Source organism: Punctularia strigosozonata (assembly GCF_000264995.1).
Source record: "Punctularia strigosozonata HHB-11173 SS5 unplaced genomic scaffold PUNSTscaffold_23, whole genome shotgun sequence".
Classification (NCBI taxonomy): Eukaryota; Fungi; Basidiomycota; class Agaricomycetes; order Corticiales; family Punctulariaceae; genus Punctularia; species Punctularia strigosozonata.
This window is the reverse complement of record NW_006767455.1, coordinates 191,579-208,381: the sequence shown is the minus strand read 5'-3', so window position 1 is coordinate 208,381 and position 16,803 is coordinate 191,579. Positions and strand designations below refer to the sequence as shown.

At 58.1% G+C, this 16,803-nt stretch overlaps 5 protein-coding genes across 5 annotated transcripts; 3 read left to right on the top strand and 2 right to left on the bottom strand.

Annotated features, from left to right (window-relative positions):
• Nucleotides 1-4,676: 4,676 nt before the first annotated feature.
• Nucleotides 4,677-5,553, top strand: PUNSTDRAFT_35682 (uncharacterized protein; the record flags this gene model as incomplete). Its single annotated transcript, XM_007389094.1, has 5 exons — nucleotides 4,677-4,760; nucleotides 4,816-4,901; nucleotides 4,956-5,101; nucleotides 5,167-5,303; nucleotides 5,371-5,553. Coding segments are annotated over 5 exons (636 nt in total), but the record flags the coding sequence as incomplete, so codon positions are not given.
• Nucleotides 5,554-5,904: 351 nt separating this feature from the next.
• PUNSTDRAFT_128702 (sulfate permease) lies at nucleotides 5,905-9,125 on the bottom strand. Its single transcript, XM_007389093.1, has 7 exons — nucleotides 8,704-9,125; nucleotides 8,593-8,647; nucleotides 8,458-8,540; nucleotides 8,343-8,405; nucleotides 8,219-8,291; nucleotides 6,625-8,159; nucleotides 5,905-6,547 (listed from the first exon to the last, which is right to left on the bottom strand). The coding sequence occupies exons 1-7, from the start codon at nucleotides 8,830-8,832 to the stop codon at nucleotides 6,119-6,121; spliced, it is 2,367 nt and encodes a 788-aa protein (XP_007389155.1). The 5' UTR covers nucleotides 8,833-9,125; the 3' UTR covers nucleotides 5,905-6,118.
• A 1,654-nt stretch (nucleotides 9,126-10,779) lies between these two features.
• PUNSTDRAFT_139380 (WD40 repeat-like protein) lies at nucleotides 10,780-12,133 on the bottom strand (the record flags this gene model as incomplete). The annotated part of the gene is made up of 4 exons (XM_007389092.1): nucleotides 10,780-10,853; nucleotides 10,908-11,371; nucleotides 11,450-11,719; nucleotides 11,877-12,133. The coding sequence occupies 4 exons, from the start codon at nucleotides 12,131-12,133 to the stop codon at nucleotides 10,780-10,782; spliced, it is 1,065 nt and encodes a 354-aa protein (XP_007389154.1).
• Nucleotides 12,134-12,413: 280 nt separating this feature from the next.
• PUNSTDRAFT_139379 (uncharacterized protein) lies at nucleotides 12,414-13,601 on the top strand (the record flags this gene model as incomplete). Its single annotated transcript, XM_007389091.1, has 4 exons — nucleotides 12,414-12,511; nucleotides 12,570-12,926; nucleotides 12,980-13,073; nucleotides 13,137-13,601. The coding sequence occupies 4 exons, from the start codon at nucleotides 12,414-12,416 to the stop codon at nucleotides 13,599-13,601; spliced, it is 1,014 nt and encodes a 337-aa protein (XP_007389153.1).
• A 1,337-nt stretch (nucleotides 13,602-14,938) lies between these two features.
• PUNSTDRAFT_139378 (uncharacterized protein) lies at nucleotides 14,939-16,304 on the top strand (the record flags this gene model as incomplete). The annotated part of the gene is made up of 6 exons (XM_007389090.1): nucleotides 14,939-14,996; nucleotides 15,052-15,141; nucleotides 15,209-15,269; nucleotides 15,320-15,465; nucleotides 15,528-15,698; nucleotides 15,877-16,304. 6 exons carry the CDS (start codon nucleotides 14,939-14,941, stop codon nucleotides 16,302-16,304), a joined length of 954 nt encoding a protein of 317 aa, XP_007389152.1.
• Between the last annotated feature and the right edge of the window lie 499 nt (nucleotides 16,305-16,803).

Genomic DNA, 16,803 nt, shown 5'->3' with positions numbered 1-16,803 from the left:
AGCCGATCTTCCGCGCTTCCGAGCGCCAGCCGGGCGCGAGCTTCCAGGCGTCCCATTCGTCGTTCAGGACGACGCCGACGCCCCACGACGTGGAGGCGTCTACCCAGAAGTCACACTCGGTGATCTCTGGTGGGCGCTGCAGCGAACTCCCGCAGGGGCCCGCCTTCAGGGTGGTCCTCCAGAATTCGATGTCGCCTAGGACTTGGCTGTTCGGCGTCCGCCGCGAGAAGGCCGAGGCGGCCAGTGGGAATGAGGACGAGAACTTTGATATGGCTACGAGTTTAGAGCGCCCGTCCGGAATGGCCAGGCTGCAATGGACGAGGGTCCCCATGACCCGCTCGGCTTCGCGCTGTGTGAAGGTGCTTCCGGCGACCCACGGATCGAGCTTGATGACGTATCGAGCCCGTTTGTCTTCGGGGACCGAGACCCATTTGCGCTCGAGGTCCCAGTCGAAGCCTAGGTAGCGGAAGGTCGGCGCGAAATCCTTGGTCTTCGACGGCTTCCACGGCCAGCCCAGCCGCTCTGCCAGCCGGTGTACCTCAACTAAGCTATATGCGAATTCCGGAGGTCGGCCTTCGCTCGCGCGGATGGGGTAGCGGACGAATGCGAAGTCGTCTACCCACTTCTTGAGGGCATCGACACCGGTTTTCAAATATACTGCTGCCATGCAGTCAGCGACCCTGCCCCATACCCCTGGAGAACTTGCCGGTCCGAAGGGCGCGCACGAGTCGATCCAGAATTGATCTCGCCACTGGACCACGAAGTGTGGTTGCTGGTCCGGGCGGATGGGGATGCAGTGAAAGGCGGAATCAACGTCAAGTGTGGCCACCTGCGTGCCCGGCGGGGCATCCATGACGAGAACTGCCATCTCCGAAAAGGTGCCCCACTCGCATGGGAACGAGTCGGAGTCGATAGCGGTGTTCACCGATGCGATGGCGGGATCGTTGCGTGGGTACGAGAAATCTTGTATCATCCGCAATTCGGCGGTCCCGGCCTTTGGTACCGCGCCTAAGGGGGAGGTACGGAATGGGCCGATGAGCGTCTCGAGCCTCTCGCAGTCGAAGGGGCCTGTGTAGCGACGAGCTGCGCGTTCTTTGTGAATATACGAGTCGATTGCTTCCGCATTCGACAGTGAGGATTTATGATTAGGTGGCGTGTAAGTGATGTGTACAGGGGACGGAATGCCCATATCGAATCCGATCCGCATGCCTAAGGGGACGTCCGAGAAGGTATCTAACAAACCGAGCGAGTCAAGCAGCGACTCCCATTCATTTGGTTTGAACGGGGTCGTCACGGCTAGTGCTAGCGATGAAACAGAGGCTTGCAGAGTGGGCGTCTCTGCAGAGGGTGCAGCGGTGCTCTCCGTGTGCGCAGGTGCCTGTGGCCGAGCAGCCCCTCTGCATGTTAAAGTGGAAGCAGTACCTCTTACCGGACTTGTCGGCGTAGCCCCCGTCTTGCGTCCTCGCGATGAACATGGGACTCCCGTTGGCAAGAGTCTTCGCGAAGCACTCCTTCGTGCGGTGGGAGAAGCGTCCGCAGAGAAAGCAGCTCCGAAAGGAACTGCCGTTCTGGTCGGAAACTCGGTGTCTTGTCGAGACCGGGTTCCGCGATCCCCGTGAGGCCGACGATGCTCCTGCGGGCTCCCGCCTGCGGTTGGCCAGCGCGAGCTGGGCCTGTTGCGGTTGCGGCTGGAGTACTCGCCTCCCGAGGTGAGCGATATAGAGGTCGTCCCAGATCGCGCGATGGTGTTCGCGTGGAAGCGAATGTTCTCGTGATGGGTGTGCCAGTCCAGGTATTCGTGAGGGAGGTACTCTTCGAACAACTGGAGGTAACGTTGCCACGCTTGGAGCCACTCGGCGAACGAAAGCTGCATCTTGCCTTCCGGCGAGAGCGGTTGCTGGACTGGGACTAGGCCCCCGGATTCTATCTGCCACAGATTCGCCAGGTTCGCGTTCGTGTCGATGCCTTGAGCCATGCAGGCGGCGTCCGTGAGGTGTTGCAGCGGTACGTGCCTCCTGTGTCCCCTCTCAAAGATGTCGCAAATCTGCTGAGGGATGACGTAGAAGTTGACGTCTGCTACGACCCCGGCGACGCGTGCCGGACAGCCTCGCGATGATAACGGGGTCGGGGATGCGTGTACAGTCGGGAACTCGTCGACGTGACGGGCCTGTTGACGGGGGGCCGCCCTGGGTGCCGTGGACGAAAGACGTGGGTGTCGTGCGGCCCCGCGCCCTGGGCGGGGATGGTCGCCCGGGTCCTCCAGCTCATCCGGCTCCGGGCTAGGCGACTCCGACCCGAATTCGCGGTTGGTGCTCGGACGCCCTAGGTTTTCTGTGAGTCCACAGGACCGGTAGCAGGTGTGTGCCAAGGAAGGGGCTAGCAAGAATGTATGGCTCGAGCCGTAGCAAGAATATGGAGGCGTGTAGCAAGACGCGAGCAAGGTGATAATTTACATCTGGCGAGGAGGCCGGGAAAGCAAGGAAGGAGGCATGTTAAAGAACTCAGTGAGGTGTATTGCTCACCCGATGATGTCGGGGGAGGGAGCGGTTGTGTCTCTGCCCGCGCCCGCGCCGGCCGAAGTGATTCTCTCCCCCTGCTCTCCGAGCGTGTCTGCAGCCTTTGCGAGCTCGTACGTTCACTAGGAGTCCGCGAGTGAGAGCGCGTGGACACGGACGGGAGGCTTTGCTCTTGGGTGTCGGCTAAGCCTTGCCATTCCGAGTCCTCGTCTTCTGTGTCCTGGACGCGACCTTGGAGGTATTCGTTCTTCTCCCTGTCTGTGTAAAGGGCGGTGAACGACGGGTGGTCGATGAGTTCGTCCTTGCGGTCGAGCAAGGCTTGCTTCGTCCGTGCCTTGAGGTCGTGGACGTTCCCTCCGGGGTCGACGCCGAGGGCTTCCGCCAGTTCGACCAGCGCTGCCCGGTTGAGCCGATAGTGGGGTTTGTTGAAGGGGTTGTCCCGCGGGGCCCACGGAGGCATGTCTCAGATGGCTAGTGTCGAGTCGATAATACGCTGAAGCTACTACTCGCTGTCTCTAGCTGCTAGTGGGTTCTGAGGGAGAGAGGCGCGACACGCGTCGGAGTTTCAAAGTTCCTCCCTCGAGCCCAAGACGGCGCACCGAGCTTCGCTCGGTGCTCGCTCTCTCACCGACGCCTGCGGCCTGTGTACAGTGTCCACCCCCTTTCCTTTGCACAACATGGCAAACGACAACTTGACGAGCCAACGACTTGAAGGAATGTGCTGGGTATCATGCAGCGGGTTTGCGTTCGGCATCGCGACCCACCGAGCTACGGTAGAAACCTGCGGATATCATCGTGTCCTTGTTGACTTTTTGGCGTGTGTTTCGCATCACGCACAGTCCCGATCAACAAGGCGCGTTCTTGCTTGCACTGTGCAACTCGCCGCCTGCCTGGCAGATTGCAATTATGATTCCTGCCCGACATCGCCGTGGAATGGTCCCTCGAGCGTGGGTGTCCACCCACCAACTCCGGCTTGCCGCCGACTCCGGGTCGTTATTCCGGACCGCACGCGCCTCGTTCTCTCGATATCCGCAGTCCCATCTGGCGCTATCCTTGGCTTCTCTCGTTCCCTTCGAATGCTCCAACTTGGATCATCCTCAAGCGCGCAGCTTCTACTTGCGGCGACAGCGCGATTGTGGCCTCGTACGGAATGATGTCCGTGACGTGATCAGAAACACTTTTACGCCACGCATGCTCGATTGGCCAGCCCTGCCAATGTTACTGAGTCTAGAATGATTGCCACTGCTGCGCAGAAGCAGTTAACAGAGCGCCCCGTTCTTTCAGTCGGGATCGTGTCGTCGGGTCGGGACTCATTTGCCCGCATTCCTATTGGCGCATAACGCGATGATATGTCCGAGGGAACATCTACCCCGCCATGGGAAGCGTAGCGGCGGGACCCCACTCATCCTATCATCAAACGCAGACGGTTGCTGCGCGGGAGTGTTATGTACACCTGCAAGCGCTCTTTCTCTCACACGCCTGCCTGTGGCATCTCGACACACGCCTCGGTGGGGAGTTGTTGCAGGAGAACGCACAGCTTCACTGACACGCTATCCTCATCTAGAGTGCCAATCCCTGTCGACATTTACTTGCAGGCCCGTACGGTCGGGTCTACATACTTTGATGCCAGAGTACCACGGAAGCGGTAAAAGTCCAGCGAGCGCCTTGCGCATCGGGATTCCATGAGGGGCCTGGGATCTCCGACAACTTGTTTGACAAGAAGCACCCTGGGTGAGAAGCATCCTCATCGGGTAACGAGTGTATTCCGCGTACTCACCCGCGCCTCCCAGGTCCATTTCTGGCCCGCTGTATGGATTGCGATTCGCCTTCCACATGACAAAAGTAGGCTGCGCTTTTCCCTTCACCTGCCATCGAGCGTGAATGTCGCACCGCTTGCCCACCCTTCCGCAGTTCTCGATTTTATTTGAATTCAGGTATTAAAGCCTCCTGGGACACGCTCTCTCAGGTTCAGACCTGTCCTCCTTCTATACGGTCCTTTGGCGTTGCCAAGCATCCTATACCCCTCCTCCTCCCGACCAACTACTACCGTTCCAAGTTGGGATAATGTTCAACGCCGGATTTGCCCTCGCCACCCTCGCGGCTGTCGCCATCGCGAGCCCCAACCCTCAATACGGCTACGGCCCTCCGTCCGGTGGCTCCGGCTCTGGTTCCAGCTCCAGCTCGTCTTCGTCTGCTGCTGCCGCTGTCCCTACTGCACCTGCTAGCACCTCCGGTCACGTCAACGTGCGTTCACTCACCGTCCGATGTTCCTGAGTCCTCGTCTCATACGATACGATAGATCCAAGTCGGCGCCAACCAGAAGTTCGTGTTCAGCCCGAGCAACGTCACTGCCCCTGTCGGTACCTTGGTTACTTTCTTCTTCCCGTACGTGTACCGCTTGTGACGGATTTCCTTTGACGGTTCTGACTTTGTACCTAGGAGTGCTATTGCGCACTCGGTGACCCAGAGCTCCTTCGACGCGCCGTGCACTCACCTCGCGTCCAACGGTAGCAGCCCGGCCGGTTTCGACTCCGGTCTCCAGCAGGGCACCCAGTTCACCATCAACATCACCGACGCTAGCGTCCGTGAGTATAACTTCCCCACTTGCCACATTTTGCGATTCATGGATTCACACTCTCGCGTTCACCAGCGATCTACTTCCACTGCAAGGCGCCCACGCACTGCGGTCTCGGCATGGTTGGCTCCATCAACGCGCCCACGACCGGGGACCAGACCTTCCAGGCCTTCCAGGCCGCCGCCGTCAAGATCGGCAGCAGCGAAAAGACTGTCAGTGCCCCGTCTCTGTTCTCCTCTCCTCCAGCTCTCAGCTGATCCTTTCATCCTCGCCTCTCAGGAATCCGACACTGGCTTTGCCTCGGGTGGTGTCGGGGCCGTCGCCACCGCGTCCGCCGCCGATACCGCCACCGCCTCGGCCTCGGCCAGCTCGAGCTCGGGCTCCACCAAGAAGAGCGGGGCGGTCGGCCTCGTCGCGAGCGGTCTCACCGCCGCCGCCGGTGCCGTCCTCGGCGCTGTTCTCCTCATTTAAGAGGTTATCGACGCTACAGGCCCTGGGGGTTGAGCGATGGGTTCCGCTTCTCTTTTTTTTATTAGCACGTTTATACTCCATACGCCCATACACATCATTTCATGCATGTGTAATGTTCCGCCCTTGTGAATAGATGACACCCATGATTTTGGGATGACCTACAACGATACGATGGATGGACTTCACAATGTTTGGTTTCGGATCAGGAACGCATACCGTGTATTCCAGTGCGCAGTTCCGTTGTTTTTCTGCTCTGTATCTGACTGCGTAGGCGCATGGGCGGACATGAACTCCAGTGCAAGCGGAAGCTTATGATACTTGTTGGAACAGAAAAGTGATGTACGGGAACTTATTTCCCGTTCCAATTAATCCTGTTGGTACAGACTACTGTTGTACAATTGCGCTACTACATGAACCTTCCAATATAGCGATGCGTTAAGAAGAAAAAAAAGTCGTGAGAGGGTTCGTCACAAACATCGAGCACCGCACGCAAACCAAGGGAACGGATTCCGAACCGTCTAGATTTTCTTTGACTCTTCGGTGTTTTCACCTTCGATCAAGCCTCGTCCGACGTCCGCTTCTCGTCGCGCGGGTATCCCTTCAACGAGCTCACGGCCGAATCCGTCGCCTCCGAACCCTTCAACCCCGCCTCGGCGGCGCGCACCGCGCCGGCCAGATCGAGGTGGAAGAACGGCGTGTCCGCCGGCACGATGCTCTCGAACGAGCCGACGGCCGCTTCCGACACCTCGACCGCGTGGAACTTGGGCTGCCGGCGGTGGTGGTGGGCGCCCGCGCCGCTCTCGAGGTCGAGGTCATCGATCCGTGCGTCTTCCTCGCGGCGGCGCGCGGTCTCGTCGCGGTGCCCCTCGCGGTACGGCACGACGGCGGCGATCTCGTGTCCGACGGCGGAACCCGCACCGGCGCCGAAGCCGCCCGCGATCAGTGCGCGGCGGATCCACGGAGACAGGATGGTCGCAAAGTGGAACTACGAGGAAGGAAAGAAGAAAAGAAAGTCAAGTCAGCTTCCACGAGAAAAAGGAGGAGGACGCCGTGGCCGCTTACCTCGACAGGACGGTCCGCCCACCGCTCGACTTCGGTGCGGGTGTCGACGAGCGCCTGCACGCCCGTCGTGTCGATGTTGGACACGCCCGAAAAGTCGAGCACGACGGCGTGCAACAGCGGCTTATTCGCCCGCACGCGCCTTGCCTCCTCCGCGTCCTCCTCGGACGTGCCGCGGCGCGGGCCCGGGTCGTTCCACGGGCGGTCGCTGAGGCTGACGGCGGCGATATCCCGGCCCCTGCGCGTGTGCTCCTTCGCGTAGTCGACGATCGCGCTGTTGACGAGGGACGAGTTCGGGTAGAGGAAGCTCTCCTCGAACCGGTAGACGATGATGCCCGGCGAGGGCGGGTCGACCTTGACGTGCGGGTTCAGCACGCCGTTCTCCGTCTGGAGCGGGACGTAGACGTCGCGCGCCTCGGCATCGCCGCTCGGCTCCGGGCGCACGCGGACCTTGCCGAGGAAGTATCCGCGCGGGCGGGCGATGCGGACGAGGAGGAGAGCGAGCGAGGCGCAGATGGAGGTGTAGATGCCGTTCTCGATCGTGGAAAAGACGGTGACGAGGACGGCGGCGAGCCAGATGACGAACTCGAGCGGGGAGACGCGCCAGTAGTTGTACACCTGCGGCGGGGAAGCAACAAGGTCGGCGACGGCGTGGATGATGACGGCGGACAGACCCGCGGTCGGGATCCAGAAGAAGGCGGGGGTGAGGCCGTAGAGCGCGACGATAACGACGAGCGCGGTGACGATGCCCGCGAGCGGCGTGCGCACGCCCGACTTGGACTTGAGCGCGGAACGCGAGAAGGAGCCGGTGGCCGGGTAGGCGCCGAAGCAGGTGCCGACGGTGTTCGTGACGCCAATGGCGATGAGCTCCTGGTTGGGGTTGATCTTGTAGTTGTTGACGCGACCGAACGACTTGGAGATGGCGATGTGCTCGAGGAGGAGGATGATCGTCGCGACGGGGAGCTCGCCCGCGAGGGCGGAGACGAGAGCTGGGTCGATGTTCGGCTGGCCGACGTGGCGGAAGCCGGAGGGGACAGTCTTCAGGATCTTGATTGGGTACTTGCCGGACGCGCTCTTGCGATGGCGGCAGTAGAGCCAGGACGCAATCGTGAGGACGAGCACGACGAAAGCGTTACGGAAGACCGAAATGAAGAAGAAGACGCGGGCGCGGCGAGGGTAGCGCTTCGTCAGGAGATCGCAGGTGATGCGAATAAGGTACAACGAGACGAGCCCAGTGAGCCCAAACGCGGCGTCCATCTTCGTTCGCGGGAGCCCCTTGAGGGAGTTGATGATGACCTTGTAGGTTGCGGCGCGAGTGTCGAAACCGGTGATGCCCATGAGACCGGGGACTTGGCCAGAAACGATGTTAATCGCGGAACCGGTCATGAAACCGGAGACGGCAGGTGCGGGAATGAACTCGACGATCCAACCAAGGCGTAGCAGACCGATGCCGAGAACGATGAAGCCACAGATGAAGGCAACAGTGGTGGCAATCTGAGGGCCATCCCATCTGTCTCCGTGGGCATCCTGGACGTTTTCTAGAGGAGAATCAGAATGAGTAACAGCCTCGCTTGTTGGAAAATACGGCAACACGTACTGATGATGTGCGAAACCGTCAAACTCATGACGGCTACCGGACCGATAGAGACATCCTTGGAGGTGGCGAACAACTAAGAACGACATCAGACGTGTTGAACGTTCTCGAAGCAATATAGACTTACGCAGTAGACGAAGACGCCGACGAAGGCGCTGTAAAGACCATATTGAGAGGGAAGCGTTGCGATCTGTTGCGGAAGGTCAGCCTCTCGTCCCTACCCGATTAGGAAGTGCACTTGCCTGCGCGTACGACATGGACTGGGGCACGACCACCATGCCGACCGTGAAGCCGGCAATGAGATCACCGGTGGCCCATCCCAAGTCTGCCAGTACGTGAGTCGGCCATGGAGTATGCGGGAGTGTCGAGTAACTCACTGTAGCGCGTTATCCATCCGAAGATAGGGAAGAGACTGCGGAAGTAATTGATGACCTGGCAAAGTCTACTGGGTCGGTTGGAAAGTCGACGGCATGGAAAGGATGGCTTACGTCGCGCTTCGGATCGTCAGAAAGGCCCCGGATCCAGTCGCGGACGGAGACGACGGGAGGCGGGTCGTCCGGTGCGTGGACGACCCGTTTGCCCAGCTTCTTCGCGGTGTCCTTCGCAGAGGAAGGCATTGCACTTAATTGCAAAGGCGCGGAGTGGGAGTCGAGGTTCTCGAGCTCGGAGATAGCCCGGATACCAAGTCCTGGTCTTTATACCGTCCGGAAGGAGGGGGGACGGACTAGCGGGTGCAGTTGGGCACGGTTCGCCAGAGTCAGGGCGGATTTCGTGCTCGTCGGCGCTGGGGTTAGCACGCAACGGTGGGGCGATGGTCGGTGGGAGCACAACAGACTAAAGCGAGCAAGACGCAGGCACGGTTACCCCGCCCTATATCGCGATCGCACACGCCCACTCATTCTTGTCGCAACTTTTTGGCGGAGGCGCAATGGCATGGGCGTAGCACGCCATCGTAGACGAGGTTGACGCGACGGTGGCGGGAGCACACCGATTTGCCAGTTCGTCGCTGACAAAGCTTCGCGGGGCTCGAACTCCCCACGGTCGGGGCGTCAATCTCGCAAGTTCGAGTGGAGGAGGATGGACCGCAAGCGCACTTGCGAAAACGATAACTTATAATAGTCCTTATTCGTCCAGTAAGTAGCCACTTCTGCTGAGGTTACCCGACGACAAGACGAGTAAAGTCCTGGATACTGCACGATGTCCCGCACCGGACGTCATTCTACGCAGCGTTGGCACGGTCCCCCCGAAGTACATATCCTGAACGCTCATCCGCCCTGGATCCGGCGATCGCCTCCAACTCCGACCAGGTTCCAACTCGTCCTCGCTTTCAAATGGACAGAGAAACATGGATCAAGAGTACAACCTAGCCATCGATGCCATTACGCCCGCCAATTTGGCGTTCATGCACGCTACGCAGGGCCCCTTGGAGTTAATTCAGGCCCCCACGCACCAAGGTTTGCTGCATACACCCAACGACCTTGTCGTCGGAGCTTCTCTGAGCCTAAAATTATTCAGCTCAAGAGCACCAGAACCTAAAGTCCGTTTTTGCCGACGGACATCGCCGCAGTGTTGGCGTGCACGCGACCGGCCGCTTTACGGACACGGATTGGCCTTCCGCCTTCGACAGGCGGCCATGCCTTGGCTCTGATGCCTGTGTATCCGGCCAACCTATCCCGTCCGGTCCGCTCCCAGCCAGGTTCATGTGTACGTACCGCCGGTACTACCGACGAGCCATCGTGAGTTGCGCTGGGACGAGCCGAAGAATCCGAAACCGATGAAACTTATCGCGTTCGCTCGCAGGGGTGGTGCAATGACGAGCGAGACGCTGGAAATCGCGTATAGGCTTGCTATCATGCGTGCATATTGAGACAGCGATGTTATATCGTGGAGCGAGCGTTGTCAACGAAGTCGCCCGGTTGCAGACTCGGCGGAATCGAGAGGTACTAGGAAGAAGGTAGGCATGTACCCACCTGCTGGCCAGGAAGCCCTGATCGATCGAACAGAATGGCGAGCAATCTCTTCTCCATCGCGTCGTGTGTAGGAGTGGAGAGGGCGCTTGTCAAAGCCTCAACAGGCTCCTGGCTCGTGGGTCGTCGCATGCGGTTTCGGACATTCTCGGCACCGCGTTTCCTTCGCTATAATTCTCCGGGCCGCAAATTATAACGCTCTTGAATGCGCGAAGTGGACCGGCGAAGCTTTGATAGAAAGAAGCAAGACGGACTGAAGGAAGAAGCCGCACAGAAGATCCGACCTCGAAGTGGCACTGCACAACGCGAACGCGCACGCGATAGCGGTGGATATCGTCTTCCCGTGCCCAAATAACATGCCACGTTCCTTTCGTAGACTGCGACTAGATTCGACGATATCTATATCCTTTGCATATGTGTCACGCGGGTGGTTACAAAAAGATGGATTTACTGGAAAGTACTTAGTGCGTGTTGCTGAAAGCTTAACGAAAGCATGACCGGGCGGAGGTGACCCAGACGCGACGTACGATACACATGCCGGTTGTTTATTATCATGAGATGCAACGACAGCGAGGAAAGTCGAGGAGAGTCGAGGGTCTATGAGCCGTTACTCTGGCCGATCCAAAGCCCGTAGCTCTTCCCCGGGTTCGTCTGCCACAATCGGATGGTGCCTATCGATGTCATCAGACGCTAAGACGGCTAGGATGGAGTGGAGCATGACTCACCGTCCTCTGAGCGTATCATGCCATAACGATGGAGGATGCAGATAGAAGTCGGACAACATACGTCAGCGTCGATGGCGGTAGCGAACGGAATGAAAAGCCACGCACCACTCCCGCTCGCGAACATCTCGCCATCCGGGCTGAACTCGACGCAGTGCACAGGACCATGGTGACCCTTCAGCACCTCGCGCTCCTCACCGTCCATGCCGTGCACCCGCACCCACTCGTCCGTCGTCGAGCCGGTCACGAATCGGTCCTTGAGCGTCGGGTGGATCGACGCGCTCGACGGGGCGTACGGCAGCGTGAGCGTGTGCGTGCTCCCACCGGTCGGGAGCGCGGGGATGAACGCGACCGTCTTGCCAGAGGTAACCACCAACAGGTTCGTCTGCGGCGAAAGCTCCATCGAAGTGATCGGCCCCGGGAACGAAAGCGAAGTCGTGAGCTGGCGCGTTCGTAGATCCCACCATCTGCGGAAGAAACAAGGATCTTGTCAGAATCTTGTCAAGAGGGAGGTAATGATGGAAGAGAAAGTTGAGGAAACGTACTTGATCTGCCCGTCTTCGCCGGCACTCACGCCGGTGTGTTCGCCGACCCAGACGACGCTCTTGACAGTGCCATCGTGCGAGGTGGTCGCGCCGTCCGTAAGGAGCACATCCGGCTGACCGTCTGGCCGCGAGAGGTCGAATATGCGGACGAGCTTCTCCTGCCCTCCCGTGAGGACGTGCGTCGCCGAGGGCGAGATCGCGACCGTGCGCACAATGTGGTTGTGCGGGAAGGAATGCAGAACCTCGCCCGAGTACGTATCCCACACTTTGCTGCTCGGCGGCGATTCCGATTGAGCATGACAACGAGGTGAGGTGAGATGGAATCGGCGGCGATCATCAAGCGCGCGGCCATATATAGCACGAGGGAAGGAAAGAGAGTAGCCGTCAGCGCACGCTCAGGTCACCGAACGCGAATCTGGCCACTCACGCAGTGAAGTCAGCGCTAGCGGAGACGGCTCTGGACGAGTCGGGCGAGAGCTTGGTGCACCAGACGGCGCCCTTGTGACCGAGGAAGGTGCCGATCCAGTCGCCGGTCCATTCGCGGAGCATAGGGTTGCCATCCTTGCAGCTCGAGATGAGCAAGTACGTGCCGTCATCGAGGATCGGGGAGAAGGAGAGGTGGGTAACGGGGCGCGTGTGCCCCGGCGCGACGAGCGGGGTCGATTTGACGGCTGGCGCGGACATCCTGGGCGGCGCAGGGTGGGTGTAAAGTCGTTATCGTTACAGGAGGCAAGTCGTTGAATGCAGATGAGGTCAAGAAGCTATTTGTTGGGAGAAAGGACTAGAGGAGGACCATGAAGCGCGCTCGGCGCGATGACAAGAGGGCAGAAGGCGGCGTGAAGGCAAGATGTTTCGGTGGCAGTAGCGCGTTTCGGTCTTCACTGTTTTCTTTTGTACTTCGTTGTTGTGGCACTCGTCGACAGCAGCAGTTGCTGCAATATATCTACGTGAAGGACGGTTATGAATGAAATCTAAGCTGGTGGACTACGAAAGTGACTCGGAAAGCGAGGACGCAGGGTCAGGCCGACGTGAGGACGGGAAGCCGCCAGCCGCGAAGAAAAGGTGCGATAACATGTCATTGCTCCGCCCATCACGGTCATCCTCACAGCGGGAGGCACAGAAAGTTGACGCCTTTTGTGGACCCGAGCGAGCCAAAGGACGACCCGTCTCTCCACCAAGGTCGCAAGCGGACCGTGCCATTTGTCGAGGGCCAATTCTGCGCGTATGTCTACGTCCCGATCTTCATCCCTGTTAAGTCAGGCCTCGCAAAAGTCTTGAAGGCAGCGATCAAGGACGCGAAGACTGCGGTGCCGATACTGCATCCCATTGACCGTCTGAGCAGTGAGAGCGATGCAGCCTCGTCTGGAGGCGACGAACTCGAGCTGCATGTTTCGCTCACGCGCCCTATCTACTTGCGTGCGCATCAGAGAGAGGAGCTCAAGTGCGCGGTGAAGAGTCTCGCACACTCGCACAGGAAGTGAGCACGCCGTGCCAGGTATTCCAAACCGCCGCCTGATCCTGACGATACAGATTTCACGCTTCCTTTGCAAAATTCGACGAACTCCAGAACGACGAAGCGACCCGGACGTTCGTAGTTGCAGAAGTTGGTGCGGGATGGGATAACGTACGTGCTCTATATGCTCGTCACCGCCGCATTCGGAATATTTACTGGTCTCATTCCACCCAGTTGAAGGCCCTCACCTCAGTGCTCAGTCCAGCAATCAGTGCTCTGCGTCAAAGTACCTTCTACGATCAACCACGATACCATATTTCGATCGCGTGGGCGCTCCTCGATGGCGCGAAAACTTCCTCCATAATCACCACCCATGAGCCTGTCCCCGCTAAACCTGATCCATGTCAATCGCCCACCTCTTCGCCCAGAGCACGTCCCCCGAAGTCGAATGGCACCAACCACGGAGCCATACCAAAGGGCGACGCGCATACGGATGAACACTATCCTCCTCCAGAATCCGAGGCTGGGGAAACTCAGCAAGAGGCGACGTTTCCGACAATCCCGCATTTACCGCCCTCCTTGATTCCGGCCTTGAACGAAGCCTATGCGTCGCGACTTGCGAAAGTTGCCCAGGTGGACGTGGAAAAGATTTGCGTTCGGATTGGCAAGCAGTTGTCCAGCTGGAGTTTGCAGCCGTGAACCTGACGCCTTCCCGATCGGCATCCCGGTCGGCAAGTACGGGCAGGCAACATTGTTTTGATACCTGGGTCTGATATCATTGCACTCTCGATAGCGTAATCTGCTACTGGCTCGCTGTTGCTTGTTCACACGTCGGGTACTTTACCTATACCTAGCCTTGATAACAACACTAAGGCATGGACAGCCGACTCACAACTATAAGCAGGCATCGTGAAGACGCAAATTTGATCGCGCAAGATACGCGACCAGCTGACGGAGGGGAGTTGACTGTGGGGCCAGGAAGTAACCTTAATATCCCAATCTTGCTGCCGGGTTTAGGTTGGTCATTGCGACGTACCGAATATCGAGCCCCGTTAACAGAAGTGTGCACAATCCATCACGAGGGTTAAGGTGGTTATCCTGGCGCCTCCGGCATAACAACTGCATAGATGTCGCGTATTGTCAATCGTGTGTGTGTACCCTGCCTATCGCACTCGAAGGTGCTGATGTTGATAGGCTTCGGATTCAGCAGCGATGAACGTTCAATACATCATGAACGCTGCTGGAAATCTGAGAGCATGACCATAACACGCATGCCGTCTGTATTAACATTTCCCTCATGTGGAGCCCGTAGGGGAATCCGTCCAGATTGGGGCGATCGCAAGCCAAAGGATGGGCTGTGTTTGTCCAGAGTGCAACAAGCGGATTGTACTGTTCGTTCATAGGCAAGGCTTTTGTGATATGCGGCTCAGTCGAGAAGCAGTTCCCTTCCGGTTCCATATTAATGTTGATCTCTCCCCTATAATCGCGAGGCCATATTTGGATGGTGCAAGGAAGCAAGAACACGGTAACTTACTTTGCGGCATGGTTTGGGCTGTGTTCCCGACGGATTCATATATACGTTGTATCAATTGGCGATCTCGTCACTCCCCTGAATCCTTTCCATTTCCCTCGCTTCCCTGTCCCGAAACGACCGACTATGTCTTGTCGCGCATGGCCATGCAAGACATACAACTCGCCAACTTACCGTACGCCTTACCTTTTTTGGGGCCGAAGCAAGAGCTTACACTCGATCGCCAGTCTTCATTTCAGAACTCAGTATCGTGCAAGTAGTGTGGATAACAGGTGCCATTGCATTCCTTTGTGACCATAATTGGCGGTGGCTCCATTGCAAGACAGCATGCGCATTGTCACGGTGGCCGGCACTCGCTCTTGCCTCCTGACGAGGTCCACAGGGAACGGCGTATAAGAAGTTGCATCGGTTGATGCGAATCTCTACGGCTTAACCCTCCTCAGCGATCGCACCTGTTATATTGTTATATCCCATCTTTTAGGCTTCAAACATCAATATCAACGTTATGGCCATTGCTAACTGGCACAGGACTGATTTCGTGCTTTTCATGTCTCTGATTTACCGTTTGTTCCGCTCCCATCTGCTACGGAGCAACGCCTAATGACTCCGCGCCTCCAGTGTGGACACTCTCTATCAGTGCCGTTATGGCGATGTGGCTGTCGAAACTGGTTTTCAATGCCGATCCAAGACTGAAAGAACGAGACATACGTTAGTCTTCCCGCCGCTATCTCATTATTGATCGTTCCTAACCTTAATCGACCACACTCGCATGCAGGCGGTGAGAAGGCTGCCTTCTTCTGCTTGGTCCTTCCAAACATCGCCGTATTGCTCGGCCAGTACGTCTTCAAATGCGTTGATCCATGCGCGAAAATTGAGCACTTTCTAGCATCATCTGGGCCTTCGTACACGGTCTTGTCGGCGCTTGGCGCCGAAGCGGGAACCGCTTGCGACACTTTTTCCGGTGTGCGTACCTAGGAACGACTGCCTCCTTGAACTATTGGGCGCTTGGATGCCTTGCTGCTGCTACCGGGAGTACGCCCTTCCATCGCTTGGAAACACCAGTAGCTGACCAGCGGCTATCATCCTTCCATCAGCCTCCTCCGTAACGCTGCTGGCCGTAAACGGGTCCGGCAAAAGTGACGACTCCAACCCCACCAGCGTCCGTAATAGTCCGCTCTGTCAAGATTACGCAGCGATTGGACTGGATCGTCACTGCGCCATGACTCGGTTCGTTTACGGGGCCGGTTTGATTACAATGATCGTCGGTACGTCCACACTCCGAGAGGAGCACTTGATTTTTACTAATGGGACATAAAACCCCACACGTCCGTTTTTGATAACAAGCCGTCACTGGGCTCTCCGCTTGTAAGAAAAGATATCAACACCGACACCTGGGGGTCTGGACCGGCGACAACAGAGCTGATCTCTCGACAAGCGCGCCAGGATTCCACCCGCTGGGTCGTCTGGGGACATCGACTCAGGGGTCTATTCCTTCTCCCATTCAGCAGTCTGCCACCTCTCATGATGGCTCGTCGCGATGGGACAGCGATTCGAGTCTCACGGCGGATTCACCTGACAGGCGCCATTACATTCGCCTGCAAGACCCCCCGCCGTCGATCCAGTCTTCCGCGTGTCTTGATTCCGATAACGGCGACGGAAGCGGGCGCAAGCCTCGCCAGCAGACGTCCCCTGCAGGCCGTCCTTCCGCCTATAGACAAGACACTGCATCAACGACGTCGACCCTGGTCGATAGTCCGGCTGGCGCTCGCTGGACGGGATGGAACGGGGCCGAGAGAATGGGTCAGGCTGTCCAGCCACAGTACCCACCAAGCGTGCACGTCACGTCGGGAAGAAACAACCCTTTCCGCTAGGATGCGGCAGATGACGGGTTAGCGGCCGATAACGCCGTCCAATGTATTCATCCAACAGCATTGCAGGATAATGTTGTGTAGTCAGACCGTTGTCGCTCGTTTTAACACCTTTTTGTTATCCGTTCATGCGTAGAAATGCGGCGTACCAATATGAGGACATGCGTTGTGTGTGTGAATTACTGTCTCCATGTGCAATGATTGGCTGCAGCCATGATCCCGCAGACGACAGAAGATGAGATGGCCACACCCGCTCGAGTTGGCTGATCTTCGTGAGAACCGCCTCCTGGTGATGGCGGGGGCTACGAGGAAGGAGAACGCGTCAGCAGGTCGTCGAAGTCGGTACTGCGACAGAAACCGGCGGGCGTACCTAATGGTTCATTCATGACCTTTCTTCCCTGAAGCCCGTTGTAGCGCGTCCATCGGGCACGGTCTACTCTTGTTATACACGACGTGCGCGTCCATCGTCGCAGATACGGGAGCCCTGGCTTTTGAAGTACCG